The sequence below is a fragment of the Botryllus schlosseri genome, chromosome 2 (assembly GCF_051294905.1).
Source record: "Botryllus schlosseri isolate E-star chromosome 2, Bs_hap1, whole genome shotgun sequence".
In the NCBI taxonomy this organism is placed as follows: domain Eukaryota; kingdom Metazoa; phylum Chordata; class Ascidiacea; order Stolidobranchia; family Styelidae; genus Botryllus; species Botryllus schlosseri.
In genome coordinates, this window is record NC_137237.1 from 31,342,406 (window position 1) to 31,358,287 (window position 15,882).

Consider the following 15,882-nt stretch of genomic DNA (forward strand, 5'->3'; position numbering starts at 1 on the left):
CGTTTCATCAGATGTAGCGCTTGGTAAGCCGTTCAAAAATGGCCGTAAAGTTGCCTTCAGTCAAATGTAAAGTATGACGTAACCCAAATGCAGTAAGCCGTTCAATCTCGCTGCGGCCACGCCATATAGGACACTATGGTGAAACGTTAATGCGAACACGATTCGCGAGTTCAATTTAAAATTTCCAACCCTGTAGTGTCACCTTCTCCTAAATTTTACAATAGTCTTGCGCAAGGGCGTAGCCAGGAAAAATATTTGGGGGGGGGGGGCGAAAAATTCGATGACGTAAATGAGCCCCTCCCCTTACAGATAAGGAAAAAATAGGTTAAAGACGATGGTCTTGGGCCCTTATTGGATGAATAACACAGCATATGGGACAAATATTCCACCCATACATAAAGTGATGCGATAATATAATGATTGTTGAAAACACGTCAACACTTTTCATTTTTCATGGTTAATGAATGAAATTGGTTCATTATATTGTTACTTGCAAATTGCAAATACGTTTACCGGTAGAGCTGATAGAAGTGGTGTCATTGAGCATTCAAGGGGCACACTTGAACTATGTTTATACCATACAGCAAGACCATTTAGAGCAGTGGTTCTCAACCGACAGAACGCAAATCATTTTCAAGGGGTCCGCGAAACCTTCAAATTTGCAAAATGGTTCATAACCTAATTTTTAGTTTGTTTTAAATTAGAGAAATCACGAAGCACTTTCGCTTCATAACTGCTAAAACTTCAGGACTCACATAAACATAGAATGGTCGTCTGAGATGAAATATTCCACTGTGCAAGTCATTTTAATTGCCTAATTATCAAAGCCCACTCACACTAACATATTGCTGTTCAGGGATGTTTTGTTGGGGTTTTGGAAAAAATGTTTGCAGAGATCCATTTTCTCCTATGACATACACGACCACTATTCCAGAATACCTTCACGATGAGCTGTTAAATAGAAATGACTTGGCTGGAGGTTATATTGGTCCATGTATGTTGCCATCATCGCCGCAAAGGTGTCGTCGGAAGCGTTACATTCGCCACCTCATATGTTTGTGGAAATGGATTTTCGGCACTCGTTCATATCAAATCGACGACGTGGATTTTCAAGACATGGCCCTGTATTTCAAGAAATGCAGCTACGGAATTCGCTTTGAAATAATAAAAAGTCATCCAAATTTCTACATAAATAGTGTGATGTTATTTTCAAGAAATGTCATTTTACTGTTTTTATCACTAGCCTATACAGTTAATAATTGCACAGGGCAGATGAAGGTTGCATGACAATAGAGGCAAATTTGAAATAATAATTGGGGGTCCGCGGGATTACGTGAAGGTCCAAAGGGGGTCCGCGAAGACAAAAAATGTTGATAACCAATGATTTAGAGTTTCTATAGGGTTCGCGCCGGACGGGAAAGTTGTCATTTATTGTTGTTACTTCAGGACTTGAGGAGAAAGCTGTCACCACTCAAGAGATCACTCATATTTAAGGTCGTAGCCAGAATTACAGTTTTTTATTGGTGGAGGAGGGGAGGATTTTTTATGAGTTTAGGGGAGCTCCCCCGTGGGAACACCTCGCAGAACCGTACATCCTGCCATTGACAATTTCGTCACTATCCTTTATCCATACCCCCATACACACATACCCTATGGAAGCTTCCAGTTGCCAACTATAGCTTTGTAGGCGATCGTGTCATGGACGAGCCCAAATCGCTGACATTAAGTGATAAACAATCAGTGTGAATTTCGGACCTAGTCGCACGGAGCGTGGAATGTTTTTGAATAAATTAAATAACTTGATGAATAATATTGGTGCCAGTGGTGGCATTTTGGGTGGGCGAGGTGGGCGGTCGCCCGGGGCCCCCTTGGTCGAAGGGCCCCCCTCTTTGGTTTTAGCGCTTTTTTCAAGGTTTGTAGCGAATAGACGTGGAAATCCTTGTACCAATCAAGAAGATGATTGCGTTCAGATGAGTCAATCATCAAATCTCTGCATTTACTATAAAAGTCCCATAACACGACAATCATGAAGTGTCTGCATGCCTGTTAAGTTGGTAGGCGAAAGGGGGGTCTGGGGGGCAAAGGCCCCCAGAAGCTGGGATTACATACTTATAGGGGGCCCGGAAGTCTCGCCATGGGCTCCCCCCAATCGTAGGGCCACCACTGATGGGTGCGTGTATCTGAGCTAGTGGATTCCGGTCTTATTAATTACTTCGTTGAAGCACGGTTATTTAGCAACCTCTGGTAAAGATTGACGCTATACTTTGAAGATTGGAATTGCTGATACATATCAGACCAAATTAAAAAACTCCTTTGATCAGACTCGTGCGATTCCAAATTAGCACTTTTTAACGGGAGGTGTTCCAGTCGCATTAATTTCGGAGGGATCTTACTGACCTGACACCCCTAGACTCAATCAACTCAACGACCTCGGACAATACTCCCGTGTATGTATTGGTACTGTTGTATTCTCATGCAGCTAAATTCAATTATGCGCATTTGTGGAATAATTTTTTTCGGGTTACCGATAATAAAATCTAAAATCCAGACGTGTATGGACACTAAATCACGCGAAGCGCGAAAAAATATTTTAGGTTGCATTCATCTGCCCCAAAATACTGTCATACTTATTGATTTTACGAAAAGTTGCCAAAAATTTGGGGGGAGCGATCGCCCCTCTCTGGCTACGCCAGTGGTCTTGCGTAAACCATAAGGAAAGAAACAATACGAAAACAATACTCATAATGTTAAAACGTGATAAAATGCATCAATTTATAATCAGGTTGAACCTCTAGTAAAATGACGAAACGCATGTGCATAATGTGCAATTATTAAAGAGCCGCAATTAAATGCTGAAAGAGCTGCAGTTTGCCCACCCCTGCTGTATATGCATGTATGTCTTGCAACACAAGCAGTTTATACCTCCGGTAACGGGCAGTATTAAATTGCAATCGACGCGATGGATCAATTGGAACATGAGACTGGATTCCTTTCTGATTTTTTTTAAATCAGGTAGCCTTCTATGCCTCCTGTATTGAATGATGTGCTACCTCGTATCTAGTTTTCAGCGCTCCTCAGTGACAGGCGAGTATCGCAACGACAATTTTAGCTCATAAAATAACGATTGTATGTATAATTTCGGCTCTCGAAATTACGGGCTATCATGCTCAACTGGAATCATCACAATCGATGCTCGATTTGGATTCTAATATGCCCATTGCCCATCCTTACATATAGCTGGTCTTAAACGAGTTATAGTGTAGGTTATTTTTATGTACTGATTGCGTGGAGAATTGTGACGTAAGTAGACCGTGAACCCGATGCTACAGTCCTATGCAGAAAATACATTCCTATTACGAAATCAATGAAAAATATGACCCTTCATTTCTCTAATTGCTGGACAAGCGTCCAAATTCTTTGCTAATTTGCAATTCACGTATAAAATTGTAGACGTACCGGCAAGAAACTCAACTCGTATCGGCAACGGTCCGACGACCAGCGATTGAGAGCCACTGATGTATATGGATTCCAATTTCATTGACGCTTCTCAATCCGTCTTAGAAATTATCTGATTACAATGAGTTGACCTCATTCACGCTCAACATGATATTGAATGCGGCATTTATTCAATTACATATATTTTACATACACCATAAGAAACAACGAGCATTGGAAAATATACATATGAACTGAATCGCTCCTGAATATTAAATTTCGCAGTGTGTCTCTGTTAGAGAGCGGTCGACACCACTTCTTTCTCTTCCGTAACCTCGCTGTAAACAGTTGAACTTTCGATGGGCATTCTGAATCGGTAACGAGAAAATTTAACATTAATTCAGATGAGGCTCTTACATGTGCGCTGGTTCAAAAAAGGCATGAATTGTCAACGCAAAATATTCACGAATATGAGTAGGTAGCTATATAATAGAAACTGTGCTTTCAGACGTGAGCTAAATGTACTTGTTTTGCCCTAGCTATATTTATTGAAGGACATGAAAAGTACTGACATATGGCATATATTCATTGATCATTTGGTCATAATACTTCAAGAAAGCAAAATAAATATTATCGTGATTAATCGTGATCACCTTCTATACAATAATAATCGTCTACTGTGAGATTGTGTTGCAATCATAGCCGTTATATGGCATTTCGCGATCGATTACATTGATTCAGTAATCGGCACATGTCTGGTCTGTAGTCATGGATACAAGATTCATAATTTCATAGTTCAAATTTCATAGGAATGATTCATTCAGTCGCATAACGTGTAAAGGAAGTCAAACCACCGATACAAAACGTTATGGTTACCCATTTTGAATAAGGTATATCCAGAGGTGGTCAGTAACGAAGTACTTCTACCTTTTGGAAGTACTCAAGTAGTTTTCCTCTATTTCTATTACTTACTCAAGTGGATCTGATTTCTCTACTTCTACTTCGTAATATTTTTTGATCTACTTACTTACTTTTCGCTATTTTCAGTTTGTCAAGTAGAAGTCGTTTAATCCCCCAAAACGAAAGATAGCCTGAGGAATTTCGGGGCTGTTTTCACGGAGTTCCAACATTTAATATTCATAAAAGTGAAGTAAAGCCCAGAAATTTTGTTGCGCTTCGCGCACAGTAGTTATGGAGTGACAATATGTTTTCAAGAAAGTATCAGTGAATATAATTTTAGGTACCGGATTGCTTGGTTCCGCTCACATCGCATTATCGCCCATATCAAATATTTCATCACAGTAAATATGGCCCACCATAACGTTTGAAGCTACCGTTCGCAATCTAGCAATTACCTATCATATAGTAATCTAGCAGCCCATGACGTGTCCTGCTAATCTGGAAAATCCGGCTTTTTTGAAAGCTACAACAGTTTTAGCAGATCACCTTAGAAGCTTTATGGACAAAAGACATGCAATATATTTTCCGCTTTTTAGAAGTGGTATTCTATTTGTATTTCACTTTCAATTCTGAGTAACATACTTCGAGTTCTAATTACTATCAGTTCTTTTGTCTGCAGTACATACATGAATAAGCATAAGCGCAAGTGTAGTAATGCCTCTATTTTCCGAAAATAAAGCTACACTAAATTAGGGTTACCATATTTTTGTTTAGCAAATTCCGGACACTCTTTAGCGCACACTAGCGGATTTTAAAATGAGGTGTCACACATTGACCGTCAATATGACGTCACTCTAGCAAAGCATTGCCCATCGACTGTATACACTATACAGGAATGAAGTGGAACATAGGGCATGAATTGGGCCATCTGTAATGTGAGCTTTGCTGATTGCTACTTGCTAGGGTTTGCAATAGATTCCTCCACGGGCCGGATGAAATCATCTGGCGGGCCATGTCTGGCCTGTCAGGATTGTGTTTGACAGCCCTGCTATACTGTTAGGCCGGTGCGGCTATCTGTTTATGTGTTTTAATCAGGTCCGAAACAATATTTTTTCTCCCCCCCTTCCGCCCAAAAAAGCACTGATCTTGGGCCCACCATAGGGTAGTCGATGTAACTTGTTGGGCACTTACTATATGCAATTGGCTATTAAAATTTATGTATGAATTCTGTCAATAATATTGATTCTTCGATTTATTAGGCTAGTATTACGTGCACCAGCCGGTTGCCCATCCGGTGATTTCTAACCTTTTATGGTCGCGACCTCATTTCCCACTTGAAAATGTTCTGTGGCAAAGCTCAAAACTTGATAAGCTGATTACTAAAAAAATTCAGCTTGGCCGTACTTACTCACGGCCTAGGAAGCTGATTACGTCCAACATCATCACGATCCCCAGATAAAGGCGGACGACCCCAAGATTTGGAACCACTGGCTGTGATTGAAGCATCCAATCGGCCTTAACCCACTCTAGGAATATACCGTTAGCTTATAATTGCGATTAAAATCAGACTTATTTCAGTAAATGATGGTTATTTATATTTATTTTGATTGCATTTTTTGGCGAGGGTGGTGCCTGGTGCCCATACTAATATCATTATATGTTGCATTAACTCGCGCGCAGCGTGAAGATCAGTTTTGAATAGCATAAATCTGCTTGAAGATAACATTGTTTATGTTGATTTACGAACAACTTTTGAGCCTGCTTCCAGCCTTCAAAATTCCGGACATTTAGGCATATTTCAGAAATTCCTCCCGGACGCAGATTTTTCAGTGAAATTCCGGACATGTCCGGGAAATTCCGGACGTATGGCAACCCTACACTAAATATAACTTTTACGATCCACAATATTTGTTATTAACGTATACTGATCGCGCAAAGTGATGAAACCGTATCCGATACAACTTTTACGTATTGCTCTTCGCCGAAGCTTGGGGCCTTATAATATGGTGTTGGGCGCCATATGCCATGATATTTTCTAAAACGGGGTCTTCTAGTAAACAAAGGGTTAGTATTGCATATTCATATCAATACTATAATTTGCATCCCATGATGCGAAAGAATGCTTATTCTTCCGAAAATTGATACCTCCTGGGATGCATCAATACGAATCAAGCTCTCTGCACCCTCCGCATAGCTCAATTTGCAGCTTTTGACAGTGCATGCGAACGAATTAAGACTACTTACTTACTTGAGTAGATTTAAAGTCAGTCAATTCTACTTTTACTTCAAGTAGTTTTAGGTCGCTTATGGAAAAAGTACTTCTACTCGTACTTGAGTAGATTTTTGTCGCTACTTTTTACTTTTACTTGAGTAGTTTTCTAGACTACTTTGACCACCTCTGGGTATATCTGAATTTTTGGCAAATATTTAAATCTAAACGGATAATCTCCGTGTAGTAGCCTAAATTAAACAGTGTCATATTTTTCTAGAAATATCCGTTTGACATCACAATAATGTATTGAAGACGACGGGGCGAGTATTAAAGCTACAAATACTGACTTGCTGATAGACGAACGATGACCAGACGCAGACGGAATGTCTTCGTCTACAGCCATCGCGTAATTGTGGTATCCGGCGTCGACTTTGCCATCATCGTACTCGTCTTCTTCATCGTCTGGTTCTTCGCTAAAATTAAACGCAATGTATATCAGCAACTGCGAAAGCAGGACAAAATTCCTATCGGGTCAATACGCGCGGCCAAAATACGTATTAAGCCGTATTTATTTACGTTGCTGTGAACTTTATTCATTCACTGCAATTATCTGATTATTCAAACAGGTAGTCTTCTGCATATTAAAGCATGTCGTAATTGGTCAAAACAGTCTGCAAACCTGCTCGAGTTGAAGAAAATGAGCCGAAGAAGTCAACCGCAGGTGTCGACTTTACATATTGAACGATACATAATAGACAGGGTTGTAATGACTCGAGACATTTTTTAAAATGCGTAAAATGACTCGACTTGTCCTCAAGTAATTGTGCATGACTCGAACCAAATCATATGACTCGAGAATAGAACGGCCAAGACAGACATGTCATTGTAACTGCGAATAATAGTAGAGCCACCATATTATTGGCTGTGTTTTGTGGTATTCATGGTGTGGACTACTATGGTCATTTACATCAGGTCAATTTTATTCAGTAGCTGCCGACTTGTAACACGACCCACTTCTAGGCTTTTATAAGACACCGCTTACGTGGATCCAAGATTTAGGTAGAAATTCTGCAGTCGACCTGTAACGACAATGACTCAGACGACTCGAACCTCTACTCCAGACCTGCGTAAAGTGCGACCCGCGGAGCTATTCTGTTTGTCGACTATGGGTGATTTACACCAGGCCGATATTCCTTATTTTCGATTCCGTATCTGCCGACTTGTAGCACGGCCCACTTAAAGGCTTATACGCGGATGAGGTAGAAATTCTGGAGTCAACCTCGGTCGGACTCGAACCCACAACCCATTGGTGTTGTAGCTGCGGATCATACCACTACGCTATCTCGCCACACGATATACATCACAGTGATTTAGGGCAAGTTTTTGTTGCAGTCGAATCCGACGAAAGTTGCACTTATTTTTCACAAAGGTTGCAGTAAAAATTTGCATATATTTTTCACAAAAGTTACACTGCAAAGTTGTATTTATGGACAAAGTTCCTTGAAATTATGAGGATTTGAGATACTCAAATCGATCCGTATCCAAGGCACTGTAGCAAAACTCGGTGTTGGCGACTTCAATAAAATCAATAGCCTGAAAAAATTCACCCAGTGGAAACATAATTTTCGGCGGTCTAGCCTGAATATACGTCAAAGAACCTCAAATTTAAACGAAAGTGAAATAACCAAGCGATATATTTACATATATAGTGCCAATTATTTCAAGTAAAATGTTGGATGCATGAGAAATCGGAAAAATCTTTCAAAAATTTACATGAAAAATCGAAAAAAAGTTGCATGAAATATCGATAAAGTTGAAAAAAATTGACTGAAAAAATGGAGAAAAGTTGCAAAAAGTTGAACCATAGGATTCCTCCAAACAGCTTAAAACACCATACTACATAACTTCTGAGTATTTAGGAAGCTGCCGGGAGCTGTAAAAAAAGTTGCAAAAGTTGCAAAAACTTGCTCTAGTGATTATACAATCCTCAAATTAAAAATGTGTCTTCATTTGCCACATCACAGGTGCAGTTTTGTACTATACGATATTTGTTTTAGTTTCCCTATCGATCGCCAACATCCTGTGCGGAATAGTCCTGATGATATCCATAATTCCCAATATACTAACGATGCTTAACGGATTAAAAGTCTACCGACTGAGCTAACCGTGCTGCGTTAGCCATTGTTCGATAGGGGTTGATTCCGTGAGAGAAATAGGGCACTTATCAAACGAAACAAACTAAAACATCCAGGATCATTCCCGACAAGGGACTTGAACCCTTGACTGTTGGATTGAAACGCCAACGCCCTACCGACTGAGCTATCCGGGGCGGTTTCGTTAGCGTTCAATAGGGGTTAATTGTTTAAGAGTAATAGGGTAATTATTAAAACATCTGAACTAATATACAATGGAACACGCCCGAAAGGGGACTCGAACCCTTGACCGCTGGGTTAAAAGTCCAACGCTCTACCGCTAGCCTGTGATCGATAGGGGTTGATTGTTTAGGAGTAATAGGGTAAATATAAATCAAATTCGGACGAATATACGCGCCCGATAAGGGACTTGAACCCTTGACCGTTGGATTAAAAGTCCAACGCTCTACCGACTGAGCTAACCGGGCCGCGTTAGTCAGCGTTCGATAGGGGTGAATTATTTAGGAGTAACAGGGTAATTATAAAACAAAGCTGAACTAATATACAAAAAAACGCGCCCGTTGTGGGACTTGAACCCTTGGCCGTTGGATTAATATTCGAAATACGAAAATTCCATGACAATGTCCATGTCCAATAGTCCAAGTCCTGATACAGTTGAGTGAAAGCGTTCGGTAGGGGTTGATTGTCTAGGAGTAACGGGGTAATTAAAAAACAAAACTTAACTATTATACAAAGGAAGGCGCCCGATAAGGGACTTGAACCCTTGACCGTTGGATTAAAAGTCCAACGCTCTACCGACTGAGCTAACCGGGCCGCGGTAACCAGCGTCCGATAGGGGTTAATTGTTTAGGAGTATTAGGGTGATTATAAAACAAAACTGAACTAATATACAAAGGAACACGGCCGATAAGGGATTTGAACCTTTGGCCTGGATTATGATTCGAAATCCGAAAATTCCATGACAATGTCCCGATACATTTTAGTAAAAGTCGAGAATCCAAGTGCGATCCCAATGCGGCAAAAATTGCAAATATTTTTAATCCTTTCTAAATTCAAATCCCAAATCATGCACAGCCTGCTTATCATAATCTATGTCGCGCAGTCTCAGCTCAAATCATATTTTGCAAACAGAAACCGATTTCGAATCGTTGGGCGAGGCCGTTCACAATTCCATTTGGGTGCCTTGGAGTCGACTTTTATCAAAATACACCAACCAAAACTCTGTCAACAAAAGGAGTTCGTGTACCACCTAAAAATAGTACATTGAACGCTCTCTCATTCACGAAATTTCATGCTGGTGACGTCATATTTTGTGATACGATTGTTGATATACAATGTTCTTTCCAATTCTCTACTAGTTGCTGACGATTACCCCTGACGAGTGTCAGCCGAAAATATTCGGGTTCATTTCAATATAAATTTACTGTTCAATTGTATATTGAAGTTCTGTACCTCCAAGAAGCTCTTCAAACAGAAAGGTGTAGACCAGGGGTGGGCAACATACGGCCCGCGGGCCGGATCTGGCCCGCGAAGGGATTTTGTCCGGCCCGCGGACAGATTTTCGTCTTACATGATAATGTGGCCCGCCGGCCCCAGTCTTCCGAGATTCCCCACTACTTGCTCACATACATTTTAGTGATTGTGTGTTTTTATACATATGTATGTACAGCGAGCGAGGGTGGAGCTTACGCGTAAGTTCGTCGAAGCGAGAAGACTTGCATTATCGGCATTTACGATGTACTGAACCCTAATGTCATTTGTGATAATAATGGTGTTTGTCGACGACATTGGTCATTTACACCAGGCCGATATTTCTTATTTTTGATTCCGTAGCACGGCGCACGGCGCACGCTTCTAGGCTTTTGTAAGACACCGACTATGCCAGGTGTCGCCAACTGAAAACGGGTCGCGGGCCAATTTCAAATTTCAAGGCCGCGGCCCGCATGAATTCAATATCGAGATAGACAGGCCGCACAGTTTAACAGCCATCTCGTCACCTACCTAACCCTAATGCATTGATATCTTGGTAAAGTTGGGGTACCGGGCTTATTGAACGCCTTGAAATCTTAATGAAGGATTGCACCGTGTGTTGATTGATCAGAGAGAAGCAGACATGGTGGTACCTGTATGACAGGGGTGGCCAACCTGCGACACTAGAAGCAAATTTGTGCGGCCGTGGACACGTAATTCAATTAGTAGGTGTTGGCGGCCGTCGACGTATAATTTGAATTTACGAATTGACTCCCGATTTCTTGAAAGATTTTTATTATTCTTGAAAGTTTCTTCGAGCAGCGCGCGATTCAATGCGACTTTATTTTTCGATTTTAATATAGTTGCGTACTTTGCAATCAGAACCCCACAGTACAGTTGCGAACAGATGCGTCACATATAGAAATACCAACTCGGAATCGTGTTCTCTTCACTATCTCGACAATCCTGACGGGAGGTCAAGACATGCAAAGAATAGCATGCAACAAAGTGACTAATAATAATTGGCATGCCCTCACCGACCCTCCACCAACTCATACATCTGATCCGGTGAATCTGATCACATGGAATGAGAAATAATATGTAGAACTACTAATTTCAATGACGAAATCCATGAATGAATCCGAAAAAATGTTGGCGCTTGGCGCGACTATGAACAGCCTACATTATTTAATAGATTAGTACGGAGTTCGCCGGAAATGGACATAGACACTTTAACATGAGTATTTGGCGTCCTGCTAGTTCATTACGACTATTCCCTGGAATGCGGCCGTAGGCTACATGAGTAGTCGAAATGCGGCCGTGACTGGCAAAATGATTGGCCACCCCTGCTATATGACAGTGCTGTTCTCAAATCCACATTGTCTTCGTCATTATTGGCGAGAAATGGCTTTGAAGTTGCATTGCTGTCGTTAAAATACATTCATTAAATACGATTTATTCCTGGTATACGTGGATAAATGGGCGAATAATGTATCGATTCAGCAATCCGGCCCGCCAAGTACTTAATTTTCCTATATCCGGCCCGCCGACTTGGAGAAGTTGCCCGCCCCTGGTGTAGACTTTTGAAGTCGTGTCAAACTCACATTGCGTCGCGGGCCGGATTAGACAGTGTTTCCAAAATGTTACCTCATGCCGTTGCTTTTCACTTTCATACTTAATTATTAAGCTAAATGTTTTACTACATTCTATCACCGACCATGGGTTTAATTCTAGCAAATGGCAACATCATGATTCGCAAGCAATGGAATTGGTGAATTCAAGATGATGCCGGTTGTAACAATTATGAACCTCTAAAACAGTCGCGTTAACGACGATATAAGTTGGTACATTTTTATGCTTACTTTGCTTTAGTCGTAACTCGTAATATGTCGATTGGCGTATGCGTCGTGTACAGGAATACAAAAGATTTCACTGCAAACGCGCAGGTTGGAATTTAGTTTATTATTATCAAATCGACGTTCGGGTTTCTCTGGAGTCCTGGTACCTTTTGAATTGGAAGTGACACAGTATTTTGACCAGAGATATCAGAATCATATTCTTGTGTATCTAATATATTATACATGTAAACTGCACGTAATGGTTCTGCATTGGCGTTTTCGTGTTCCATTTTTCCATGGACTCTGAACTGAGTGTGCACTTTTTGCCTTCTGGAAATTGGGTGTCAATGTCATAGATTTGGTCCTACAGTGGTAACAAGAGTGAAATCACAACACCGCAATCGGGTGGCTAAAACATGGTCGACATTTGCCGTCTTGAGGGATTATTTAATGGAAGTATCTCCTACAGATAAATCACAACAGTTGTTACACATGGAAAGATTATTTTTATGTTCAGTTGTCATTGATTTGTTTAACGAATCAGCCTCCGTGATATGCCTATCATGGCCCTAACTAAATCACGCTCGCACGATTCAATATGATATTTCTGGCGGATCTTCAACCTACCAACAATTACTAGAAAGTATTATTTCCCTACAATGTCGAAAACTAATATTTAAGAACGTAGATAGCATGAAGCCGCCAGTCACCGTAATCCTATGACGTCGATGAATCATATATATTTAGCTGTGTAATGTTGCGCTTGCATGTTTGTCTTACGACTACACTGGCCCTCACATATACTCTAGTGAACCATCTGATTTGAGCAAACACGTGTCAGTGTAAAAGAGTTCTATTATTATCGATTCATTACGTGCATTGGTACTGCTATCGCTTTAACTGGGCGATACTCTTTGTTATGTTAATGTCACTAAATTCGACACACGGGTCAGCCGCAATGTTATATTTCGAAAGTTGAACAGCGTTAGACTTTATCTATGAGCTTTGGCCCCCGACGGAAATGGTAAAACTAGCCTATGTTACGCTGAATAATCGGAAAATTAAGTATTCACGATTTCCAAGTTTGTATTTTGTCGACGTCTTTGATTTGGAGCGGTCACAGGAACTAACACATTTATCAAAATGGTTATGGATACGGTGGAACATCGCACTTTTTTCAGCCATGTTTTAGCGATTCCTGCCACATAAGAGTGCTTGGACATAAGGATATATTATATAATTAAACAGTGAACATGTGTTATATGACGAATCCACATCTCCCCAATTCAATGACTGTTGTCATCGTTTCATAAATTATAAGATCCGAAATCACGAACGCCCTGCTTATGCCTATATCTATTACATATTTGATTGAAATATTTGCTAACTTAAAAAGTAAGCCTACTTATGAATATATCGGGACAATCAATCAGTTTTATTAATATTTTCATCATTTCAAAACATCACAAAACTGCGCCACAATCAAAAGATAGGAGGGTGTCGAAACAACTTGGAGTAGCCTTTAATATCAGACACCCACCTTAGCCTAGGCATGTGGCGGAGGGTGACATAACGATTCGAGAACTCGAATCCAAATCGAGTATCAATTTTAATGATTCGAGTTGAGTATAGTGAGAGCCGATGTTTTTGAGTACCGAAATTACACTCCATTTATTATTTTATGCACAAAACTTGTCCTTGTGAAAATTTCTGCCGACTGCGGGAACTTTGAAGTTTGTTCACGGGTATATCATATCATTCAAAAACTTTAGAGCAAGGCTACCCACTTTCATAGAAACGATATACCCGTGCTGTAATGATTGACCTGTTGAATAGCGTGTCTGATCACCATTTCACCATGTCATATTAGTCAGGGTTACCATATTTTGCGATCCGAAAGAGAGGAAACTTTTCAAAAATTCTGAAAGCTCCAGTACCGGAAATAAAAACTGATGATTTTGAAAAATTTTTCGACCAATAGTACCGTGTTCACTAAAAAAAGGTCTCCTTTCCCATATCTACTCTCAAAATACCCGTCGCGTCGTATTTTCAGTTGATTGTCTTGCCAACGCTGACGTTCGCTGCGTCGGAATCCAGTTTTTGATCGCATTTTAACACATTTCATAGAAAAGAGGACAAAATTCCAAAAAAATAGGACATTTAGGCGTTCTCCCAGGACACTTTCAATTTCTTGAAAAAAGAGGACAAATCCTCTTAAAATAGGACATATATGGTAACTCTAATATTGGTGTAATGTGTTGGAAATAATTCATCATTAAGTGTAACTGGCGATATTAAGTTGGCGGTTTCATGAGACCACATTTCTGAACACTTCTAGTCCATTAACAGTGATGATGTTATACTGAGTGATATTCAAATCATCATCATCATTGGTTTATTAGCAATTTTATCAGTTCAATACACCACAAAAAATGCGATACAATGAAAAGAAAGGAAGATGTCGAAGCGACTAGGAGTTGTCTATGGAATCGGACAACCACCTTGGCCTAGGCGATGTAAAGAGGAGGCATGCACACTGATTGAAAGTAAAGAAGATAGTATAGAAAAAGGAAGCGACAAGAAATAGGGCGGCATAACTCGAAATGATCGACATAACTCGACGGGACTCGGTGTCGACTATAACTCAGGTACTCGAGTTCGCCCAGCCCTAAACTTTTAAACAGTGTCACGTTTGCAAATTTGAATCATTTTCTTATCGAAGATCTTATGTGCCAATATGTATTCTTAATTATCAAATAAATACGTTCAGTGCAAATACATTTCAAATGAACTGATGGAGGTCTATTTGCCTGGTATATATGTGATATGTAAATTAGGTACATGAGAAATTTACCGAGTTATCTCCGCCATGCAGTAAGCTGTACTTTCGTTACCCTTTCCGGTTGCTAACTATTAAATGTGCGATTGAATCTGATTCAAATCTGCTCACGGGTTAAATAAGTAGGCTATTTATATTGAATTGGCAAATAATCTGTTTTAGTTCGAAGCCAACGTTATAATATTGTTTACACTTTTGTATGAGGTTTATATTTTTATTTTGAGTGTGTTTTGGATTTTTCTTCTATTTTGCGGTACTTTGGAAATGATCAATAAAACTGTGGGAATATTTTCTATGTTGCAAATGCCATCGTAACGACACCGGAAAAATACTCCGGGTTCTTACTCTGGAAATGGCCAAACCATATTTTACCGATAACGATGCAGTTTTTGTACAAATTCATTGCGAAAGCGGTGGAGCAAATGTTCTACTTTTACTGATGCAATGAATTTGAGATACTTTGCTTTCTCCATAACTATGCAGAGGACCCTGTATGTCTTCAAGTGGAGACAATTCCAGATTGACCCTACTAAGTCCGCTTTCAAACCTCGAAAACGTTCGAAAATCACGTTTGGTATGATTCAATCAGAGGAAAACGTAAACCTGAAATTGCCACCCCAAAACGGCGAAAACGCAAGAATTAAAGTTAGGAATATTCAATTCCAGTGTGGATATTCTGTTCTACATGTAGCTGTACTTTACAGTAGGCCAAATAGTGTACAATGTACAATTCCCATTTCAATCTCATCCGAAATATGTTCATTGTATCGAATATCGTGATCTCTAGCCAATGTTTGTCAGTTTGGAACGGATGGGTGCAACGGATTTATCGACCACATGCACTATTGTCAATCTAATGAATATTATTCAACAACACAAATGGAATCCTGCGAAATAAACAGTCAAAATATATACTCACTAAAATTCATCGCAGAAATAATAATTTACAAGCATGAAAGCGAAGGCCACCACAAGAAACACGCAAACAGCGATCGTCCCAACGAGCCAGTTCGCCAGTCCCTCTTCTGCAGCTAA

The 15,882-nt window shown here is 40.1% G+C and overlaps 1 protein-coding gene, 1 long non-coding RNA gene and 2 other non-coding genes across 4 annotated transcripts in view; 1 reads left to right on the forward strand and 3 right to left on the reverse strand.

Moving 5' to 3' along the window:
- LOC145458374 (uncharacterized) overlaps positions 1-15,882 on the forward strand; it is a 46,356-nt gene that overhangs the window by 15,250 nt on the left and 15,224 nt on the right. The window lies entirely within an intron of this gene.
- LOC145458325 (uncharacterized) overlaps positions 3,605-15,882 on the reverse strand; it is a 39,407-nt gene continuing 27,129 nt past the window's right edge. Inside the window, exons 3-5 of the mRNA XM_080336662.1 lie at positions 15,767-15,878; positions 6,895-7,020; positions 3,605-3,803 (exon numbers count right to left, since the gene is read on the reverse strand). Coding sequence (XP_080192788.1) covers positions 3,731-3,803; positions 6,895-7,020; positions 15,767-15,878 — 311 coding nt within the window. The 3' untranslated portion in view covers positions 3,605-3,730. The remainder of the gene's footprint in view (positions 3,804-6,894; positions 7,021-15,766; positions 15,879-15,882) is intronic.
- On the reverse strand, positions 9,095-9,167 carry Trnak-uuu (transfer RNA lysine (anticodon UUU)). The gene has a single exon. It is a non-coding gene; the product is annotated as a tRNA-Lys (tRNA).
- On the reverse strand, positions 9,441-9,513 carry Trnak-uuu (transfer RNA lysine (anticodon UUU)). Its single transcript has one exon. It is a non-coding gene; the product is annotated as a tRNA-Lys (tRNA).